This window comes from Megachile rotundata, chromosome 1 (assembly GCF_050947335.1).
Source record: "Megachile rotundata isolate GNS110a chromosome 1, iyMegRotu1, whole genome shotgun sequence".
Lineage (NCBI taxonomy): Eukaryota > Metazoa > Arthropoda > Insecta > Hymenoptera > Megachilidae > Megachile > Megachile rotundata.
Genome location: NC_134983.1, coordinates 23125342 through 23143856, shown reverse-complemented (window position 1 = coordinate 23143856; position 18515 = coordinate 23125342). Strand labels below are relative to the sequence as shown.

The following is an 18515-nucleotide window of genomic DNA, read 5'->3' as shown; positions in this document are numbered from 1 at the left end:
AATTTCATTCTTTTATTTTTGGACTTCTTGAAATTTGAGTTATAGCTTCCAAGTTGCAGAATTTACAATTTATAACATTTCTGAATATTCAACTTTCAAATTTTTAGATTTTCAGATTTTAGTATTCCTCAAGTTTAATAATTTTAAACACTCAAGTTTTTAGGTACTCATTAATTTCAATTTTTCAACTCTCAAATTTCCAAGTATTCAATTTCTAAATTTATAGAGTACCATGTTCGCAAATTTCCATGCTTTTATATTTCTAAATTTTGATCCTACTATTCGTACCTCTATGTATCACTTGCGTAATGCGCTTCGTCCCCTATGCTCATCCCCTACTCTCACTCTTCAAGCTTCTATCGTTGAATGATCATTATATCTCACAACACTGTAACATTATACAATTCACGTTAAAATATATTTCTCCCTATTCTCACTGAAATTTCAAGTATTACAAACAATGGTTTATGAACTGATACGCACTCCAACCACGCAGGATTTTGATAAAATAATCAGATAAAACTTGGAGTGTACGCGTGAAAGTTGTCACCGAAGGGAATGCATAACCTTACGTAAAAAATGTTGAAAAATACGATAAAAAGGATCGAGACGTCCGTCGTCAGGAACGAAGCAGCTCGATTCAGGATTGTTCCCTCGCCGTGGCATAGGTTGTATCGACGTCAGCGGTACACGGATAGCAATTAATCACCGGAAAGGATCCACAAAGAGGATACGGGAGGACGATCGAGCACGCTCGATCCCTTGGGCAACGTTCGGTACGCGTGCCGGCTTAGTTCGCGCGTTCGACTGTCGTATAATAATGAGCCAGCCAGAAAAAGGAATTCCGTTCGGCCGTTACAAAACGGCTAGGTGTGCCGGATAAACGATATGCGGGCCTGGACCAGCCAGACAGCCGGCCCACTATTTATTAAAAAGTCAGACCAACGACGTGCTACATCGGGAGGAAAGTGATAACGCGCACCTCCGACTGTCTGGTCATTAAGCTTCGCTTGGACACCTCCACTCCGAAAGCTCCAACTTTGCCTCCTCGAACCCTTTCCTCACTTTTCACATTTCTCTTCGTAACTTGATCATTTTTAACGCATTCGTTGCCGCATTACTCATCAAGCTACAGTGATTTTCAGCTCGATGAAGATCGCGACTACCATGCAGATCCTTCATCGTCTGAGGAAAATTTATTTTTCCGATGTTTATCGGACACGCTGTTATATAGGCAATTAACACAATCATCGGCTACTCGTTAATTCGGGTTTTATGCCTAAACGTTGTTGACCGATCACGAGATAACTTGGACTTGCACTTTCATTATTCATCTTGCAGCTTCATAATTTTTAAAACTCGATGTAGTGTAGGATATTGTATATTCATCGTGAATAATATTGTCCTTGTTGTTTGAATTTTCTAACGCTACAGTCTGGTGTTGTAAGCATAGGTTCAGACAAATCATTGTAGGAAACCATTTATGAAACTGATATAAAATACTTGTCTAATATTCCATCAAAAATTCAGGGGTAGTTATACAAAACAATAAGGAACTGACTTTCTAAAGGAACAATTATAAAAATTGTGTTATCTCATACAAAATAATGTACATAATAAAATACATGTATTGTGAAACGTAAGTGAACGCTTTTTTTAACCGTACAGAACATAAACGCAGCTATAGTTTCATTCTTTGGACCATTAACATCCTTTCTAAAGAACGCGCTCGCGTTATCGCAATACTGACGTTTCGTAAAGAAACATAATTACAAACCTCGTCTAAATCATTCCAATTACTTCACATGTACAGAATTTCGAACAAGAACACTTTCTACTGCCTTGTACAATGTATTCTCTTTCTCTAACGAAAAGCTAGTTTTCGCATACAGAGTTAGACTCGGAGCGCTGTCCCTGAGCAATCCACATTCAACTCTCCCTCTTGAAACGCTATTAATAGCACTTTCATTATTGCTGCAAATGAGCCGGACTCTTTAATATCCGCATCGACATGGATCTATGATCATGCCGGAGTCTCGACCCTTGGCTCACCTCGCACCTGCTCGATCGATCGAAAACTCCCGATACCGCGTTCGATTTTACCCATCCAGAAAAAAAGAAATTACGATCTGTCTTGGATATCGGACCACTCGTAAGCAAAATTCTTATCTTATCAATTACAATTTGTTCCGTGATCTGTGTGTAATTAATTCTTCGTATACAAAGTGTCAGATAGCAATTTATAACATTGGTTTACGTGGTACAGGTGCTTGGTATTATGTGAAAGCCTGTATTTTTTACTTGTTAAGTATCACTGCAAGCATAGTTTTCTACGAGTGCTATATCTAGATCTATAGATATCTATGATCTGAGTACTCAAATTGTGGAGTGAAAATAGATGTAAGCCCAGATTCATGTGTGGCCAATTGAATGAAAAGATTACCAATAATAGGTACCAACGAATTCTGAATCTATAAGTATGGAACACTATAAACATGGGTCTTTGGATGTCCACAAAGTTAGATCCCTATAACCTTATTAGCCCAGATTGGTATGAACTTAAATGTCTATAAGACCAGGTCTCTATAAACCTAGATACCTATAATACTAGATCCCTACAACTCTAATTCTTTATGAGTCTGAAACTTTATAAAACTAGATCTCCACGAATGTAGATTTCTACGAGGCTAAGTTCCTAGATCCCTTGGTCTCCATAAACCTAGATTCATACGATTCCTATAATCCCATTGTATAAACCTAAGCTCCTACATCTCCAGATCCACCTATCTGCAATTTCCTCTACATTTTCAACTTCCTATAAACATCAAAACTGCTTAAATCTCTACACCTCTAAATCTCTGTACCTGCTCTACGTCTACGATCGTTGAAAGATAAACAGACTCAAACGAAATGTCTATAATTTATTAAATTGATAATGTCGGGTTGTAAAATTGATTCTCCATTTGGTAATAAAATGAAAGTATAACGTGGCAATACGGTATGTAATTGGAATATTAAGGCGTAACGAGTAAATCAGAGTGTTTTAGCGTATAGTAGCAATCGCGCAGCTGGAAACGCATAAGTAACAGGTTATTGGTATTTAAAGGCGGCCTCGAGATTTCTCCCGATGCTCGTTGGCCGAGCTATTCATTTACCAGATAGTCACGGCTTTTGCAACGCGGAGGAGATAGGTGTAACAGGCGGAGTATCGTAATAACAGCGTTGCAAAATTATTTATGGCTCGAGCGTGCTGAGCAAATAGGTAAAACAGCTGCCAACTGAACAGTTTCGCGATCCAGTAGCAACGGTCGATGCATTTAACCGCGGGACTCGTTGAAATAATTAACGAACTCGCGAAGCGTTACACGACTAAGCCCCTGCTATTATGGACCGTGTGCCTTTGATCGCCCTTTTTCCCATTTTTCCTACCCTGCTCGGGTACCGTATCTCGTATGGCCGCCATGTTCAACGGTTCACGGTCTTGTATATTTTTTCTCTACCCCCCTTGATCGTTCTTGCGCGCGTCCAATCAATTTGCTAATAGGTCTAGCCGGTTTATACGCCTCGGAACCTAATTTCACGTAGATCCGGTTGCATGTCGATTGGATATTTTAATGGGGTTGTGTTATGAACTGAGCATTTCAAACCTTGGGAATTCGGTAATAAACGTTTTTATGTCTTCAAACGTTTGCTTCTTATTTTCGAGGAAGAATATGTGCACCGAGCATAATGATACGCGGTAAAAACAAGGGCTACGTTGCATATGAAAATGACGTCAAGTCAAGACGGAGACGAAAGAACCAGAGCATGCTATCTACCACTTAAACGCGTCCTTGTCTAACGTGTAGCGATGGAACAATATCCGAACAAAGTGTATCACTGACGTGTCGGTGTTAATAAGAGAATTCTGATTGCAGGCACGGTGAACGCGAACGGCGAAACGAAACGACAAAGGACGTCGTACACCAGGTACCAAACACTGGAGTTGGAGAAGGAGTTTCACTTCAATCGCTACCTGACGAGGCGGCGTCGCATCGAGATCGCCCATGCCCTCTGTCTGACGGAACGTCAGATAAAGATCTGGTTCCAGAATCGGCGGATGAAGTGGAAAAAGGAGCACAAGATGGCGAGCATGAACATTGTACCGTACCACATGTCGCCGTATGGCCACCCTTACCAGTTCGCGCCCCACCCAGGCCAGTTCGCTCACTTGGCCACATAGGACGAGTTCTCGCCCGCCGAGCTCGGAGCACACGCTGTCCGGTTCCCCGGGATGTACGGCGAGCAGAACTTCTAAAAGGCTTTTTTACGCTTTCGGCCTGGCCGCGTCCCACGTGACCCGCCGGGCTGAGACACACTTCACTTCCAGTAGGACACGTGGTGAGACCCAGCGAGGTCTGACACAGACCACCGATGCCTAGACGGATTGTCACTCGTCAACCGGAATTTCTTCTTCCCTTCTCTCTTCCTTTTCTTCCTTTTCGCGGACAGAGAAACACGCTGTTCGGACTTTTTTCTTCCGAGGTTTCACGGAGCGATTTCGATCTCGGTATACTTGCCGCGAAAATATAGCGTGGTCGTAAATGTCGCTCGACCGGTACCGTGCGCGTCCGCTAAGTTGGCTATGGAACACGTGAACCAACTTGTCGGACGCGTGTTTGCTTTCGATTGCAATGTCGGACAATTCTGTTCAGTACTTGAAATACCTGGAACTTTAACCGTTCACAGACTGTTATCGGTGATGGGATAAAATAAAAGCACTTTGGTGAATAAGTATTACACGGTCATTGATATTGCGCGGCACTGAACGTCGATCCGAGTTCGTTATCGGCATCTCTGATCTTTCGAGCCAGTCAAGCGTGAAAGAAACAGGTGTCGTTTACGAATCAACGAAATTTATAACCATGCTATATATATCTCTGCGACTACTGTACCATCATCACTGTCCCTCTGATAGTTCAACCCTTGTGCCAATAATACAATTCGTATATCAACAAAAATAATCGGCAATGCGTGTCTGTCAAATATATTTTCGTTATTTTAAAACTCAGCTGTCTGATTCGTTCTCTTTTTACATTGTTCCGATATTAAGAACAGCTGAAGGAAATTTATTCTACATTGCTATACACTCGCCACAAGATGAGGATTCAGAATGATAAGTGTACTTTCTACGATTTTCGGTCTGAGTAATATCTAGGACCGTAATTGCAGAAAATAAGTGTAACACTGCTTTAAGAACTCGTAGTGTACTTCTGTTGAGTATTCGCAGGACTTGTGATGGGCGAACATTTTAGAAATTATAAAGCAGTTTGAAGTATATAATGAAACAATAGTGAATAATTGGATTATTGACACGAGGGTTGGAAGAGTTGTACAAAGTATCGAGAAAATATAGAATTAAATGACGATAAGGAAATCTGTCAGCATCGACCTGTGTACACGAGTATACGCCGTCACAATAGGACTATTCGAAGTTGAAGAGAAGCCAAAAACGATATTCTGCAAAAGACGCCGTTCGCCCGATCAAATGGACTGGACGCGCTCCGAGGGCCTCTCGCCGCGACTAGATTGCAAGAGTACCGGATATTAAACGCGGACGAGAGGCTACCTCAGCGGGTGAGATGAAACCGAATCAGTAGTTTAAGGCGTAGAATTTAGCGGTCTAAATAATTAATTAATTGAGCGACTAATTAATTAATTATCTTGTCTGGCTGCGCACCGTTCCGCATCTCTGAATTGCCCCCCTGCCCACCTCTCCTGTGCCCACTTCCTGCCCACGCGCCGTTTTCCCTTTTGCCCCGAAAACGAAACAAAGCAGACGAGATGCGCTGATGTACTTACTTCTCGTTTCTTCTTCCACTTCCTCTTTCTCTTTCTCTTCCTTCGCTCGTTCGATCTATCTGTCCGGGCGCGTTCGCCAGGGAGGAATCCGTGACCGCACCGCTCCCTCCCCGACGAAGCGCAGTTTCTATGTGCACGTTAAAGTCTCTACTTCATAGTACGTAAGGTGCCTATTAATACTCGAGTCTCTATTCTCTGCCGTTTTTCGATAGAGGCTGCTGAATCTATTGAACGTCCGTTCGAACGACGCTCCTTGGAAACCGAGCCGACCAGGCGCATAATACTCTCTAGCAAATAAGACGAAAACAACCGATATGTTAGTAGTGGCGACTGCGAATCCGAATCGTCGTGCAATTGTGGAGCTCGTTTGCTGCGTTGTGGACGCGTTAAGCCAAATCGACCGGGAAAGTATCGCTTTGCACCGAGAAAATTAATAAGTTTGCTTTATAATCCCGATATATAGAGCAGGTTGTGTTGCATACAGGCGTGAACAAGCGTCTTCCTGTCGACAGTGAACTCAGAAACTTAAACTTTGAAAATTTAGAAACTTGAACATTTGTAAGTTTGAAGATTCGGTAATTTGGGAATTTTGTATCACTTGGTCACGCCTAACATTGAACCTTTTAAAGTTTAATTTGTATATCGTTTGTTTAGACGCGATAAACGAAGCATTAATGTTTCTCCAAGATTAAATTTCGTCCGAAGTTGCGATTTTGTAAATCTGCAATCGTGAATATTGATAGAAACCATAACTCCGCGAACGAAACGTATTAGCAGTAGCGCATGCGCCTTCCACTTGGCTGCGCACTCGCAACTGCGCATCCCAACGCGCAGTGTGCGGACACAAGCGAATTAAATACCCCAGTGCGTCAATACACCGTACCATCGAAAGAAAAAGAAGAACGAGCAGTTGTTTCGAGGAAGAGGAGAAAGGGGAGGAACAGGAGACCTCTCGGCGACCTAATCGAACGAAACGGCAGGTGTGTAAATGAATTTTAGATAGTGTGTTCGCGGACGAGTCGCGTGCACGCGTGCGCACGCGTTAATTGGTCTATCTTGTGATACGTAAGAGAATAATAAACGAAGAAAGCTAGCGGTCGCTCTATGCTTAATAAGACGTCGTGAATTACGCGTATACGTGAGGCAAATTCGGAAGAATACAGGGATCTAAAGTATATTAACGATATTCAGAGTGAGAGAGAGAAAAAGGTCACTAAATTGTAAGGTGCAAGCGAACAAAGGAGAGGAAAAGGGAGATGTAAGAATAGGATAATGTTGAATTGTACATAACTATTGAATATATTGCAACACGATATTGAACGACGTTATTATCGTACGAGGCGCTAACGAACGAGTCGATTCCTCGAATTCTTTCTGCAGTCGATAAGAAAAAGAAAAGGAAGAAGGTATCCGAACTTCACGAATAACTTGTGATATCTTGTTCAACGCGATCAAACAATTTCTACATTATTGTATCTTTCGTTATCGCCTGGTACCTTATTAGGGATATTTAAATAAATGAATAGTGAGGTTTATTATTATTATTATTATTAATATTATTACGATGATTATTGAAATTATTGATATTATCGCTATTATTCTATTGAGAGTGAGCCTGTTGCTAATGACTTGGTCCAGTGTTAATATTGTATTTTATTTGTTTCGTTATTATTATTATTATTTTTTTTTTGTTGTTCACGCCGCGTGTCGTACATACACGTTCCGTACCTATGAATTCAACTCGCAGAGTTCGGCTTTTTTCGCGCTGTTTAAGGGGAAAGATATCCGTGATGGAAGGAAGTCGCGTAACGCGTCTTTTTCAATCAATCTGATTTCTCGGACCGACTTTGTCACGTTCGTTCGTTTTTTTTTCCTATCGATTGCATCGTTCGTCCGTATATACACGCGGTATCGAGAAAAGAATCGAGGATGATAGAAACGGGGGTTTTGAAAAACGTAAACGAAAACCTATTTACTCGTCAGGTGCGAAGGATGCGTTCTCCACTTTTAAATTAAGCTCAAGTATTACGTTCGTGTAGCGTCAACTGAAATGTTACTTCATTCCATGTAATATACGTAATAGTCTAACTAAAATACCTACTTATTACATCTACGTAACCTAGAGCACCGTACGTGTAAGGTCGTATAATTATATAATTTAAATTGTAATTATTAAATGGTATGACGTACAGAAACGCTTGACTGTCATTTTATTCCCTACTCGTCCGAAATCATAACGAAACACTATTTTATTTTCAATATTCCTCTATTTTCATTAAATGAGAGTTTATTAAAATTATTTAGTTCTAACATATATATACGAAATCTTTCGTACCTCGAATATTAAAAATCCGCAAGTGACTTGCAATAATAACGAATCAATCGAGTATTGTCATAAGAATTAACGCTCCATATATTTGACAGAACATCATGGAAGAATAAAAGCTTATTAAAAGTGCAATAAATATTGCGCATTACAAGATACGCCGTGACGGGCAGCCCGTCGAACGATAATGCTTTATGAATTGCTCGTTAATCGGTGGAAATAGGAGGACACGGGGTAACGCATAAAAATCGTGTTAATTATGGCCAGCTCATAAAACGATAATTGTTATGTTTACTATCGCACCGATAGCGGGCTATGTAGCTGCTGAAATTCCGAACGGCGATAACATTCGAGTCGAAAGATCGAACGATGCCCAGCCAGAGGTTATCTGGTCGCACGCCACCGTCTTTTTCTTCGCTCGTAATACGCTCGAGTCGATCGTTCTTTAATTGGCCACGTTCCACGATCGGCGATCTCCATTTTTGAAACTCTCCACTCCGACTCGCAAATTATCCGTAATTATCGATAACGGGAATGGCTGATTGTATTTCGCCTTGACAGAGAATCATAATTCCTTATTGGAAGATAACCGACCACTGACTCACGTGCAATAATTGCATCCCCTTAACGAGAGAGTCAACAGGCAATTTTTGTTGATTACGAGCTACTTCATCTACAGCTCTTCTGAATATCTTTCATCATTTAATTGCTAGCGATTTTTTAGGACCTTGGATTTTTATATTTAATAATACAATCCATTACGGGCGGCGTTATCTAAATAACGAATAAATGATTATTCAATTACACTTTCGTTTATCAGTTAATCGTTGGTTGTTCATTTAACATCATGTCAAATTAGTTATCGTGTGTGTGTATGATCTATTTCGTTTCGGTGACTCTGTATAACACGTACCACTGCATATCTGACGAATAATACGAAAATATCGAAACACTTTACATGAAGACCTTACTTCATAACAATTTTCAGGTCATAAAAATCACTAGTCAGCAAATAAAAGTATTTCCCAAATTAATACTATAGAAAAAAGAATCTCTACATACGTGAGCATTAAAAGTGAAACTAAACACATATATGAGTAGCCTTGAAAATTTGAGAATGCCTAACCTAACCTAACAACAGTACTGTTACTCCCAGTAGCAATTGCACGAAACTCGAAAGTTGTTAAACTCGTTTCAATTTCCAAACTCGATTGAAAAGTATCGAGATCGGAAAGGCAATATCGAGTTAATCGTATACGACGGGCAATCACCGATTCCCAAGCAATGAATCCATTGAATCGGAAAGAATCGATAATTCGACGGCGCCGTAGTTGCTTCATCCTTGGCTCGGTCTATCGTGACGATCTACAAGGAAAGTCACGATCGTCGAAGAGGAACCAAAGATTCGACGCGATGTGGATCGTGATCGAATCAGCGGCGTCATCGTCGGTAGCATGGTTGTATCGTGGACCACGAGGAAAGAACACACATAACTTGCTCGCACGAATCATGACTTGCGTTCGTTCCTCTTGTCTTCTCTCGTCTCCTTGTTACACGACTCCTGTCCGTTTCGGTAGTTTTCGAGGGTGTGAGGCCTCTTTATCACGCGCGACCTCCCGCTGTTGTCACGCGATCTTATCGCCGCTCTCAAGGCGGATCTTCGACCCTGTTACTCACGGATCTCGTGATCAACGGCTTCCACTTTCGATCAACGTCCATTTTCTTTTAATTAAAAGCGGCTAAGTAGATATTTCTCATTGGGAACTTGACCACCTGCGTCGATTACAAATTATATCTTAACGACATAAGTATTCTACACCTTTTTAGAAGGAAAGAATAACACAGCTTTTAAGGGTAGGGGAGGTAAATTTAAATATAACCCCTTGCACTATTTTGACGCACTCGTACTTCGGCCGTGATCAATTTTACTCGAATTTTCAGTACTCTTCAGTTTGAAGTTCAAATCCAATTATAAGTTGCATAGTCAACGATTGCATAATAACATATTGACATAACATTTCACATTTTTTTGTCTGTATTAATATTGTAGCTCTAATTAGTCAGTTCTCACTGACGCACCTGACAAATGAGCCATAGTGCAAAGGGTTAATAATTGCGAGTGTTTTTGGAACGTCTCAGTTATTAGGTAGCAACTTTTCTTTTACTGGTTCAAGCAATAGGTACACTTGCATCATAGTTGTCACATGGAATGTATTTTACAAGTCATTCTCAAAAATAGGGATGATACCTCTTTTTCGATAACTATTAATTTAAGGAATTTTTTATAATGATCGACTTAAAGGTTTTAGAGTTGAATGCTACAAAACGTATACCATATTTTATTAAAGAAAATCACTTTCAAGAAAATCCGTCACAAGATGAACTTCATAACTTCATATTAATATTGAACTTAATATTATTAAATAATGTATACGTTAACATATGTTGATTAAAGAGTTAACATTGAAATTTTGTACTTTCTCAAAATCAATCTCGTGAAAGATTGAACGTATTGATTTAGCAGACTCGAATTTGGTGCACAAAGGTAAAAATGTTTGTAAGAAAGTAATGTCGATGGTGAACGCGATAAGAGAAGAACTTTCACGAAGCAACGTTTTACGATTTTATCAACTGTATCGAGTAAACACCGGACGTTTCCCAGTGACATGGTCGCTGCTTCATTCCCGAGGAACGCGCTGTATCGATACTCGTCTCTCGACGTCGAGAGCTCTCCCGTCGTGTCCCCTCCTCTGAACTCGGCACCGTGATCCTGAACCTTGACTCTTCATTAATCACCACGCGGTATCAATGACTGACTGAGTGACTGACGCCAACCGAGAGGTATTATATACCTACGGGATAAGCGCGAAACGCTCCTCACGATTTTCCAACGATTCCGACGAAAATCCTTGCTGCGAGAGAATTTCGAATTCTCGGTCGAGGAAGGGTCTTCTTTTTGCGTTCGCGCTCCTGGAACCCTTGATGCGGAGTTTTTGTTCGCGAAGGTTCAGAAAGGATCCATTAGATGAGGGATCGGATGGATTTAAGGTTTGTCCTCAAAGAAAGTAGATCAGTGATGATTCAATTAGTTTGATGTTTCTTTTATTTCTTGGATGCGTATAAATCAAAGGTGTCGGTATTATACTACTACAATATTATGGTATTATAGTATTATGGCATTGTAATACATATTGTAGTATTAAATATTAATAATATCGGTGTATAGATGATTCTATGTATTGATAATTTTATTGAAATAAGGTTAAGGTGAATGGAGGAGGTGATTGAAATTGTTCTGAATTTTTATGTTCTCTTAGTTTACAAATTCTTGTACTCCCAAATCGTCAAATGCACTATTAAAAATTTAGAAAAAGACCAGGGACTAGGAAGAGAATATCGAGAAGCCAGGAAGAGCAGTGTCTACTTTAACTCCCTTTACACTTTCTAAGAAAGTCTTAAGATACATTGAATATTTTTAGAACATCTCAGATTTTTCTCTCCACTTATAAATAACGATGTACTTACTCTTCATGAAACATTGTTGCGAAGTTTAATAAACATTATCGACTGATTCCCATACTCTGCAGTATTAATATAAAAACAACTGTTATCATTTCATATGTTCCTTGCAATTTCGTAACAAAATATTTACGAGTCTATTTTTGTATTCCATTTCTTGATTACTTTCCTTATATATAATAGCTCAAGATAATAACGAGAAACCTTGATAATGTTGCATACATTGTAAACAGAGAAGATGCACACACGTGTGGAGTTTTAAAATTAGTATTTGATTCGATGCTTAAATTTATGTTTCATGATATTAAAATGGCAAAGTGTATGATTTGCATTTCATGAAAAATATGCAACTCGTGATACTACCATTATTTTATTTACTGCAAGTATTTTAAATGGAGATTCTAATATATTACGATTGTAGGTATCAATAATTCTAAATATGTCAGAGAATATAATAATTATTGGCAATAATTATAAGTGGGAGGAAGTATTAAGTGAATTTAGTGAACGTCGAGGTTAGGTTATGGACATGGCTGTTGTCGAAGTCAGTGACTCGTAGTCCAAATGTTAAGTTAACTACAAACTAAATATTTCCATAAAATTCTAAACACCGAGTACTTTTCGTGAAGAAGTCAGAGCACTGATACCATGTTTCGTCTTCTCACGTTGTGAACTTATACTAGCATGTTATATCAACGTGCCTTCAATTTTCCCTCTTACTATACGTTTAGAAAGAGGTTTTACCCATCAAAATTACTCACGATACCCAATAAATAAGAGCAAGATAAGCTAAATACGGTAGAAATATCACACAGCTGTTCAGACATATCGAGCCCAAAAGAACTTAAAGAGCGAATGCAAGAAGTAAAACGAATCCTTGGTTCGAAAGCTCGTTTTCACCTTCGCGATTTTTTCGCCAAAGGACGTAGGGATCGAGAGACAGCGATACCGGGGCGTCAAGACAAGGATCTCGACGTTATGACCGGACAGGCGATCAAAAGGTGGTCGTTGGCAAAAGGCGCAAAACGATGGGGTCCATCGTATCGGGTGTTCCCATAGCGCGATACACCATGGGTCGAGCCGTTTCGTGGCCACGAATGCCGGGTGTTCGTTCGTCCCGTCCGTTCGTCGCCGAACGTTCTCCTATACCAGGGATGGAATGGAATGGACTCCGGCGGAATGGGACGAGGACGGAGACCGCATTAATAAAACATTAAGGTTTTGTAGACGATGTATCGATGTAGTGTTTATATTATCTTCTTTGATGTCGACATGTGAATTGGACAGATTTGTTATTCAGACTCCGTACATAAAAGTGGTGAAGTCTTGCTCCGCTCCGTTTGTGGACAGGACGGCCAGCCACGGCCACGAGATATCCACGACGACCGTGGACAAACGGAACGAACAAACGCGACGTGGACGAACGGACAGACGGACGGGCAGCTTCCAAGTCTCTTCTGGTTCCTGCGTCGCCTGTCACTCAACCGATCGACCACTGATGGAAGGAGAAAGGGCCGCGGACGGTAGCTTCCATCGCGCGGTGCCCTTTCTGAATCGCCGCCGGAAAAACTGACACCGACGATCCACTTATAGGACTTTTCCAAACGCGGATCTCCACCTGCCATATAACCAGTCAACAATTTACTTTTCAAACTTCTTCTGGATGCTTAATTCAGATACCATCGTAAGTCCAACTCGGGACGAATGCTTCTATTGGAAATTTATCGAAAATAGAGCAGAACGAAATAAAAGACGGACAATTTGTTAAGTGCACCAGAATGAATTCTTGGATTGACTCCACGAGAGACTGAACAGCGACCATCCTGGCTACTTAACTAATTTTTAGATTACAACCTTCTCTTCATGCTCGAGTTTCCGACTTGTCCAAAATCTCTTTAAAACTAGTTTTGTTCATTTACTCCACAACTTAGAGGTTCGTTCAGAAAACTTCTAAACTAAGATAAAACTTTGATTTGAATTATTTGCTACGTGAAAGTGGCACGCGTCTGTATGCATCTTGACAATCTCATAAGATGCAAAAGTTTGCATTTTAATGTACTAATAGAAAGCTCGTATTTTTAAAGTGTACTTGGACCTTCCAAGCGTACAAGGCCAGGCCAAATATATTTTTTGTATAAAGCGACACCGTGCATAAAAGCGGAACGATAAAGTATTAGATAAGAACAAAGTATTTCTAAATGGGAAAATATACCTAATGGTATAGATAACGAAATTATTTGTCGCCTACGTGTCGACTTAATGAAATCAGTAGGTGTAAGCCTAAAACAGCAACCATATCCTAGCAATTAACCAATTAACCAACAACATAAATAATCTTAATAATACCCAATATTCTTCATATATTTTTTTGTATAACCACACATAGATTTATGCAGCCCACGAAAAAATTATATAAATAAATAATTTAAGTACACACCTGTGGGAGGTAGAAGTGAATGGTCGAAGAACGAGTGAAGCTACACAAGCCTCGTGGAATGTGATTCAATTTGCCGAGCACGTTTCCCGAACTCATCGATGGCATTGCGTCGGATTACCATATTCGCGATCGATGTTGTTCGCGCAACTTCAATTTGTATGTAAATCCTGGCCGGAGCAGAGGCGTTTGACCGAGTTACCCAATTTGCCAGCGAATCGCGATAGTTATCGGCACACGCGACGCCGGTGGCCCACCGGTTGCATTTATTTGAAAATTTTAATATCATTCCGGCGCGATACCAGCAGCGTGTCGCAATCGAGACACTTCACTTCCGTCGAATAACATGTACTTGTTTTTTTCAGATACCAGTATCCATTCATATTCTTTCAACTACCGATATAAGCGAGCTTTAAAAAATTTTTAGTAATTCATTATTTTTTTAATGAGGACATTTTAGTCTTATAAGCAAAAGGAAAGTCTAGATTATGTTCTTGTAGATTCGCGAAAAAATATTTAGAAACTTAATGTAGTACTTGAGTTATGTTATTGAATAAATGTTTCTGAACGTCACCCAGATAGATTTTCTACCATATTTAAGTTTTCATACCGTTTTTAGCACGTGGACCACACGTTGAGTGAAAACTGACCTTTGCGATCAGACCCGTTATAACACAGATTATTAGAAACAAAGATACTTTGAATTTTGTCTTTAAAACTGTCAGTATATATCATGGTCTCAATATTAAGAGCCCTCAAAAGATCCTTTCGTGCGCTTTTCCTATAAATAATTAATTTAACCGAGTTTGCAGCGCCGGTCACGTACGACCACCGTGGTAGTTAACGCGTTAAACATTTGTTTTCACGCTTGCGAGTGAAAGTATGTAAGTTCGCACTGGACATAATAATTAGCCGGAACTAATATCTGAAATGACTCGTTATAATTAACCGAACGTCTTTATATTAAACACAGTATTGAGGGGGTAATTTGATTATCGAATTTGAATATAAATGAGACTGCGACTTATAACGAGCATGTGCATCGACGAGGAATAATATATAAATAATATATTAGGGGTATCGAAAAGTAATTAAAATTTTGTTTGCTGGCGAAAAACAAATCTTAAATACTAATCAACAAAATTTCCATCATTTTCTAACGCTTTTCGCCAGCGTAAAGGCAATTGTTCCTTTCTTAAACAAAGTCCTTCGACTTTTCATAGAAAAAGTTTAAAGTCATCGAAGAAATTTTGAATACTTATACCTCTAATATGATAGCTGAACGAGTAACCGTGTCATTCTATGAGAGATAGGTCGAAAGAAGGAAGAATAATTGTAAGTTGAAACATCAAACGTTATCGCGATGCACCCAGGGCGATAATCAACTCCATAATCGGCTTTCCAAACAATATGTAATCTAAGCGCGCATCTCGCACGCAAAAGTGGTCGATTTAGCCTGTGGAAATCGAGAAGAGCGAGCGGGAGCGTTACGCACGAAATGCATAAGCGCAGCCCCGTGTAATTGTATGCAGGAATGCAGGCAAGGTAGCGAAGACAGGGTGTACCTCGGGTCCGTTCCGTGGAGAGGTTTGAAATCGAACGAGCGAAGACGAGCGAGGACGAGCGAGGCGGGACGAGGAGGAAACAGGAAAGACAGAGAGGCGGTGGAAGAAGAAAGAAAAAGAAACGTCGAGGTGGATAGAGAGGAGGCTCTGATCCGCGGCTGATGCGAGCGAAGGCCGAGAAGAGAGGTCTGGAGCTGAGTGACAGCCTCGCCACGTACGTGGGAGGCGAGCTCGCAACAAAGGAAAGACGATAGCCTTATGCAAATAGCTGCGATATCGCGAGCACTCCCCGCGAGACCCGCTTCGCTGACGGCTCGCTGAAACACCGGAGAAACCTTCCCCGATGTCTTCTCTCCACCGAGAAAAATTCTGCCATCGGAAAACCGTGCTGTCTGACCGTCGCATCTCGCGGTTCGAGACGTATGGACATTCGTGACGCCTGCGAGGTGTGTCCACCATCTCCCCCGGAGTCGACTGAACGCTTTTCCGGACATCTTGAATATTTGGTTATGCAACTCAACTGCGTATCTACTTGCGTCGTATCTATACCGCGATATCTAATTTGTGAATAATTGTGTATTTTTGTTGGGAGATACGAGTTACGTGAATAGTAATTTTTGATAAAATTTCATCGCTGTAATATTTTGTTTGTTCTAAAAAATAAAAGAATCCATTCTGTCTACTGGAAGAGTTACAAATACAAGTTCAAACTTTCTTTCAACCGCCACATACAGGGTTATCCAAATTAAGCGTTGTACCTTCGGATTTCCTCAACTTCCCAAATCTCACAACAGTCGAAACTTCCTAAAAGATAAAAGAAGATTTTGCAAAAAGTCGAAGAACATGCTCGCGGTTTTTCCGCATTCGCAGTTTTCGAAAAGGGGTTCGTTTACATTTAAGCTTTGACTCGGATTTGGTAGATAAGCGTATAATTGGGAATGCGAAGAAAGTAGTAGGCAGGGACATTGAGAGCTGCCAGGGATGATTAATTCTCGCCTGGAAAGTGCCAGAGAGACCCTTTGGAACTCGCTTGTAGCGCCCCTTTCTGCCCCCGTTCCACCATCGACCCGAACCTCCCACCCTTGGGTGCTCGTTGCTCGCGAACCCAAGACAACCCTCCGACCCTCTCGCAACAGAGCCGCTCTTACCTTACGGCAGACTTTCTCGTTTCGTTTGTTCTCCGGCCGTGTCATTCGTTATTACATCGTAGAAACTCGCGGATATTTGGAATTCCGAGTGACGTCTAAAGGCCGCCCCGTTACCTTTAACCGCTAACCCAGCTTCTTACCACCGATTCTTTGTCTGTCTCGACTTTCTCCCCTCTTTTCGCCGTTATTGTCACTCGCTCGCGGTGCTTCTGTAACGATCCTTCTTATTTTCGACAGGGTTCAAGACACTGCATCGATCGGAATTCTTCGCTCGATTTTAATCGTTTTAGTATTCGATGAATTTTTTTCTTGTTCTCGAGGGTGTAATGATTAGTTATTTTTTAGGCTGAATTTGCAGATCATGTATATCTTCTATAGCTTCATTTCTTGTAATGAATAAAATTGCAGTTTGTACTTTTCAACCCCTTGAGCTATATGTGTTAGGAAATTTAAGTACATGTAACATACACAAATATTATAAAAGCTGGTATTGTATTATGGAGTTGTTCTTTTTATAAAAAATATCCTTAGTGCAATATACATAGTACACTACATTCCTTATTCTAGGGGTGAGTTAACCTACAAAAGTAAAAATACTCAATGAAATTCTGAGACATATAAAACTATTACATTAGAAAATAGATACTGATAAATTTGAGTACAATATTGAACATATAATATCTAACTAAATTGAACTAAAATTGTGTCTGTTATTATTATAATGTTAAAGTACAGTCTTTTCGCTAATAAAATCAGGGAAAGCACACGAGTCGAAACGATTCGTGACGAGCGAGGCCCAATTAGCGGTTCCGTGATAATATAGGAGAAGCAACAATAGAGGGCTCGTAAATAACTTTCTAGGAGATCACGATGAAAGAAGAGAGGAAGTAAGTAGTAAACACTTCTACACATGGATACAAGCGGAGGTAGGAGCAGAGAATTTACGAGATAGCATTCCCCACCCTGGTTCCCTTTCGTCCTACCTTCCTCGTCCTGTCTTCAACAGGTGGTCGTTTTGCTCAACTTCTGTATAGTAATTTATAATTTAATTGATTTATGCTCCCGACCACGGTTATACAGGCCGGCCACTCTGTTTTCGAGAAAAGTACCGTTCCGTAACATCGACTCGAATAACGGCACCGCTGCGAATTCAATTTACAGCAGCGTTTTGCCGAACGTCCTTCTCGATCTATCGATTCTGTCCTCCTAAACGATTTTGCTTTTTATCTGTTTACCTGTTTGTTCTTTTTGTTTGTTTATGAAAATAGACTTCCGAATGGGAACAGTATATTACTATCTTATTTATTTTATAAAAATATATGAGATTATTATGAACATGTTTACTTATCTGTTTTATGAATATTTTTAATCTATACGACTTGCGTTAAAAAACTAATCAACAGATAACTTAATAAATAAATATATTAGAATAAAGACATTTTCTAATGCAATCAGATAAAAGTTTATATCAAAAGATTTTTGTGAAATAACAAATTATGCAAATCACGAATAACGCAGAACTATGAGAATCAGACGATCCGTAAGATTACAAAAATGCAATTGCTGTTGAAACAAGAGAACACAATTCGTTGGCGTTTAAAAAGTTGAAACGCAAAAACAGAACGATAAGAATTCGGTAGTAATTCAGTCAACGTTGGAGGTTAACTACCTTCCACCCCCCG

At 40.1% G+C, this 18515-nt stretch overlaps 1 protein-coding gene and 2 long non-coding RNA genes across 3 annotated transcripts in view; 2 read left to right on the top strand and 1 right to left on the bottom strand.

The window, feature by feature from the left end:
• Positions 1-8036, top strand: part of LOC100877272 (Sex combs reduced) — a 48793-nt gene extending 40757 nt beyond the window's left edge. Inside the window, exon 2 of the mRNA XM_003700388.3 lies at positions 3918-8036. Coding sequence (XP_003700436.1) covers positions 3918-4222 — 305 coding nt within the window. The 3' untranslated portion in view covers positions 4223-8036. The remainder of the gene's footprint in view (positions 1-3917) is intronic.
• A 499-nt stretch (positions 8037-8535) lies between these two features.
• On the bottom strand, positions 8536-11978 carry LOC143265356 (uncharacterized). Its single transcript, XR_013039827.1, has 2 exons — positions 11693-11978; positions 8536-11611 (listed from the first exon to the last, which is right to left on the bottom strand). It is a non-coding gene; the product is annotated as an uncharacterized LOC143265356 (long non-coding RNA).
• A 139-nt stretch (positions 11979-12117) lies between these two features.
• Positions 12118-14693, top strand: LOC143265355 (uncharacterized). Its single transcript, XR_013039826.1, has 2 exons — positions 12118-12904; positions 12987-14693. It is a non-coding gene; the product is annotated as an uncharacterized LOC143265355 (long non-coding RNA).
• Positions 14694-18515: the final 3822 nt, after the last annotated feature.